At 39.9% G+C, this 5216-nt stretch overlaps 1 protein-coding gene across 6 annotated transcripts in view; it reads right to left on the bottom strand.

Moving 5' to 3' along the window:
• Positions 1-5216, bottom strand: part of LOC107705663 (polycomb protein SCMH1-like) — a 21294-nt gene that overhangs the window by 5587 nt on the left and 10491 nt on the right. For all 6 annotated transcript variants that reach the window (XM_016509064.1, XM_016509087.1, XM_016509056.1 and 3 more), the window contains exons 9-14: positions 3046-3216; positions 2828-2954; positions 2523-2723; positions 1869-2036; positions 1628-1759; positions 1386-1526 (exon numbers count right to left, since the gene is read on the bottom strand). In XM_016509064.1, the coding sequence (XP_016364550.1) occupies positions 1386-1526; positions 1628-1759; positions 1869-2036; positions 2523-2723; positions 2828-2954; positions 3046-3216 (940 nt within the window). The remainder of the gene's footprint in view (positions 1-1385; positions 1527-1627; positions 1760-1868; positions 2037-2522; positions 2724-2827; positions 2955-3045; positions 3217-5216) is intronic.

Here is a 5216-nt window from a genome sequence, read left to right as displayed (position 1 = left end):
GAGAGAGAGAGAGACAGGGTCACTCACAGTGGAGTCAGCTGTCTTAACCGTGGCTTGTGTACACATACCAGCTTCATCATTGTGTCTGTCACGCGACTCTGTTCCCCTTTCGGGCTCTGTCTTTAGATTTATTTTGAAAGATGAAGCTCGCGATTATGGTAAGGGGCGTTACATTTCCGACGCGTGCTTGTGGTGTTCGGCCAATCACAATGCACTGGGTCAGCTGGCCAATCAGAGCAGACTGCGCTTGTCGGAAGGAGGGACTTTGTAGAAAACGAAGCGTTTGAGAGAGGCGGGGCATATAGGACCTACAATAATGTACAGTATTTGAAAAATAATGTGTTTTTTGAACATTAAAGCATGTCAACATTCTGTTACACCAAATACACAAAATAATTATCTTTAAAAAAGCATCATATGACCCCTTTAATAAAGAAACAAAAATAAATATAACCACTTTGCCATTAAAAACGAAACTGAACTATTTTAATGGCTACAACAGCAGCTGTGTAATGGGGAAGAGAGAAAGAGAAAAAAGACACGGGCTACAGTTGGACTCGGGCCGGTAATTCTGATAAGCTGTTGGACAAGGGCCGGACTAGGGCATATGTTTGAGGCCCGTTCAGGGTTCTAATGAGCTTGTTTGGTACCAAACTCAATTTGGTACTAGCAAGGCGGCTTTATACGCACGCCCTCTGGACGTGACTGAGCGCACAGGAAAGCGCCTCAGTACCGAATGGCTTAAAAAGACGTGCAAATACATAATACATTTTTGTGACGATGCAACAATGACCCGATTAGGCAAGTGACAATTCTGTCAACTGTACTGAAACATGAGCAAAAGTCTTGTATCACAGCGTGCAGCAGCTCTTTAGTGCAGACGAGATGTGCCGATGTGAAGTCGTTTTAAGAGAAAGTCAAAGAGAGAAGACGCGGTACAGCTGAATCACTCACGCCGTTTTCAAATGACTGATTTAATCTGATAGTCTGTGTGGATTTATTTACTCATTTAACCTACATGCTATAGGCTATTGAATAAAGGTGTGAATATCCATCATTTTAAAGTCAAAAGCTGTGGGAATGAGTAAAACTATGCGATATAGCCTATGCGCAATCCCGCACCGAAATTCAGGACCTGATTAAACATAATTCTATTACAGAGATTTGTGAAATAGATTTCCATGACTTTTCCAAAACTTTCCATGACTTTTCCAGGTTTTTCATGACCGTACGAACCCTGAATGTCACAAATCTGCTTAGGTTTGATTAGTAACCTAGAAATAATCCTAAAAATTTTCAGGTTTAAATTAGATTTGGAATCAAGATTTTCAATGTGGTTTTGTGGATATGACAACTGATCTTCAACAATGGGCTAGTTTGCGTACCTGTTGAGCCCAGACGATGTAGTTTCCCTGGTGAGCTGCTACTTTGAGAAAGGGAACGCATTGCCAAGCCATGTCCAGGAGACAAGTGTGTTTTCTCCAGCACCGCCGAGCTGCCAACCCCATTCTCCATCAGGAAGGGCTCTGATCAAACACAACGATACAAAAACACTTACAGAGAGGGCCAACAGACAGAGGAGTTCACTAATTAAATGCTGTTTTAGCAGTGAAACAGTGTGAAATACCTTCCGAGGAGAGACGGTGGTTTTTAGATATTTTGTGCGGTGCAGAGTTGCTGTTGTAGGCGTCATGTTGGAGGAATCTCTTAGTGCCCCGAAGGGGTCCAGAATTCAGACTTTCTGCAAAGCTTCTCCTTTCTACAACACACGAGGCTCTCTTTTAACATCTTTACAACGGTAAGATCAAAGAATGCACAAAATATAGTAATGAGCCACAGCAGATGTGTTTGCACGCATGAGCGCTGACCTGTGTACGTCCGGCTGTCATAGTGAAGTCCTCCCACAGGGATGGGCTGACTGCCGAATAATGGGTCGCAGTGCAGGTTGTGACAGAGTTTCTCCAGGAAGCGCAGGACATACGTCACACTGTTCACTGCCGGCAGTGTTAGAGTGTGGTGCTGCTGCTCAAAATGGGCTGTAAAAGTAAAATGGGCAAAGTTCAGTGGTCACTGTTAATACATAATCATTAAACTAAGGGCTGCAAGATTAATTGAAATGAAACCGAATTTGCAATATGGCTTAGTGCGAATATCAAATTGCAAAGCCTGTGTCTGAATTAAATAAATATAAGTACTGTGTGTTTCAGAGTGAATCACATCACTGTTCCCATAAATATTAGTACTGTAAAATTATTTTATTTTATCTTAAATAGCACATTTTTTACAGTGAAATACTACAATAGGGAAGTTTCATTTTGTAATAATTATTAATTAATTAATAATGAATCCCAAAATTGTTGGCCAAACTGTGCAAACCTATAAACAAGCACAGTAAATCAGCATTTCAAAATCTATTTGTAATTGCAATTAGATATTTTCCCCAAATCCCCTAACAAGAAGTCCAGATGCATTTGAGGCTCTTAGTTCATTTATATTAGCCTTGTGGGTCTGTGTGTTCTGACCTGATATGAGCTCTCCTCCATGGCCTGGTTTGAGGCAGGAAAAGACTGAGCTCTGGTTATGTGCACAGTCAACACAGGCTTGAACACACTGCTGCAGAACAGAGGAAGCTCGGCCTGGCCCAAAGTGATCTGGCAGTGACTGGATACGGCGTGCATCCAGATGGGGACCCACTTTCCCGTACTTATTCAGGTACACACATACTGAGACACACAAATAATTGCAGGGATGTTGTTAGCAAAGATGATATATGACAAAGAATGAAATATGTATTTATTTGGGAAAAGATCTGAGACACTTGCAGTACCTGTAGGGGCCTGTAAGGCAGCGCTGGGAATGGTGGCGTTGTCCAGCGGAACTGAGCTGGTGTCTGGTTCTGGAGTGCTAGTGCTTGGGGAGGTGGGCATAGGGTTGGGTACCAATCGGGGTTTTCTCTATATACAAATAAACATGGTCAGGAGGAATCTGCATAAATAATGATGCTGCCTTATAATTATCACTTTGATTTCTGCTAAAGAGTTGCACCTTGCTGCCGGGTTTGGGGCCTCTCTTTTTTGGGATCTTAATGGGATCTGTTGGGTTCTGCTGCACATTCGGGGGCCAGTTGGCTGGCAGTTTGCCTCTGGGTTTGCTGATAGGTCTACCAGGACCTCCGATTGTTCCTTCAAGCCACTCTGTCCTCTTGGCCCAGCTTAGCTAGAAGACAACATAAATATACAAAACACATTCAAACTCCCATTTAAAGTATTTTGGTATCAATACCATACATTAAAAATAGTGCTGTCAATCGATTAAAAAAATAACTAATTAATCGCACATTTATTTCTGAAATTAATCGCAATGAAACCCACCTAACATTAAAGTTTTTAAATATACTTTTATATTGCAATAATTTCACATTTAATCTTCAAATTAATGTAGAAATCACATAAAGACAGTATAATTTTAATATCTGTTTAATGGCATCTTTTTTTATGACTGAAGGCATGAATCACTGATACCAATACTATTGTTTCTATGAAATTGTTTTATTTATATTTTATAGTTTAATATTTAACCATTGATTATAGCCATTCAACATTACAGTATAATTGAGAGCTATCAATTTAAAAAAAAATTTGACTTTAAACAATAACTTCTAATTTAAGCGAACTTAAAACAATCTTCAAATAAACCCATTATAATAAATGTCATATTTACCTGTGCCCTTCAACAAGTAGGAAATATACAGAAATTGAATAAAGTTATCAAACACTAAATTCTAAATTAAATATAGATGAATCTTTCAAGCTACAAAAATTATTGATGTCCTCTTTTTTTCTTTGATTAACAGACATCACAGCAACTGGGTTATTAGGTTATTTGGCTGCTATTACTTTAAGAGCTGCCGCTGCTGAATTTGATGCGGATCTGACACGCATGCTCGTAGTTTCATTCGCGCGTTAATATGAAATGGTACAGGCTGCTGCACGCGCCGCTGTATTTGTGCGTGCAAGTGAAGAGCACATGCGATGAGCACAGTATAACGGCTGACAGGACAGGAAAATTTGTTTTGACTGACATACAGCCTGAAAACATCTCATCTGACCGCAGTTCACTGATGTTCTGCTGAAGCTCCCTCGTCACCTGTACTGCTTCCACGCTCGTTTGACTAGAGCCTGTTGCTGGGGTGAAGTGGAGTGCGCATCTGAAAAGTCTCCTGTTTGATGTGGTTCTAAAGATGTTCTGCATTTAAATAAATGCAATTCTTGTCAAGAAAAAAAAGCGACAGCAGGGTATATACAGGAATCATGGAGTTAAATTTAATACCTTTTAAGACCTTTTTTAAGACTCTTTCCATACATTTTAAGACCTCATCGCCACTCCAAGTTTTAACTGGTTACATCTGCGACACTTTAACTTACATTTACTATATATTGATTGTAAGATAGCGCAACTAAACAGACTTACTTTGCAAACAGTTTAGCTGTGATTACAGAGTGCTTGATTTGATGCAGACTTGACAGAGTGTCAGTACTGCACCTGATCGTGTCTGAATGATCATGGAAGGTAAAATAATGATCACAACTATTACATCATTTTAATTGTGCATCCCAAGCCCATGCCAGTAAAAAAAACCTGTGCAAAGTAGCCCAATTACCATGTCCCAAATATAAAAATGTCCTTTCCATCCCTAAAATACAAATTTTACAGTCACTATTATGGACATTTATCATAAACACAGCTCAAATGGCTTCCTACTAGTGTGGCCCAAAACATTCAGCAGTTTTATTACAGGTAGAATGCAAAATGTTTCAGTACAAGCATTTCAGTCAAATGTAATTTATGCAATATTTCAAACCTTTAACCCACTGGGGAAAATCAACCCATGGCAACAGTTTAAAAGCAGTTTCGTGGAAAAAAAAACAACAACCCTGCATCCAACACGAGCTGCAGAAGTCAGATTTGACTGATCACGGGGTTGAGAGAAAGGAGTGATGACTGACAAGATGTTGGAGCATATGCTCCTCAACAGATCCTGAGCTCATTGAAAAATATCTTATATCGTAAGATGTGCTCCCTTTATACAGTGCGCGCGCGATCGCGGAATTGAAAGTGAAAGTGAACTGTGACTGCTAGCGCTCAATCAAAAGGAATTTAAATACCCCACATATTGATAGTGGCGCCCTGATGCGCGAAAATTATATACAATATTA

Source organism: Sinocyclocheilus rhinocerous, unplaced genomic scaffold (assembly GCF_001515625.1).
Source record: "Sinocyclocheilus rhinocerous isolate Xijiao unplaced genomic scaffold, SAMN03320098_v1.1 scaffold222, whole genome shotgun sequence".
NCBI classification, from domain to species: domain Eukaryota; kingdom Metazoa; phylum Chordata; class Actinopteri; order Cypriniformes; family Cyprinidae; genus Sinocyclocheilus; species Sinocyclocheilus rhinocerous.
The sequence above is the reverse complement of the archived record's forward strand: the minus strand, read 5'-3'. Positions and strand labels throughout refer to the sequence as shown.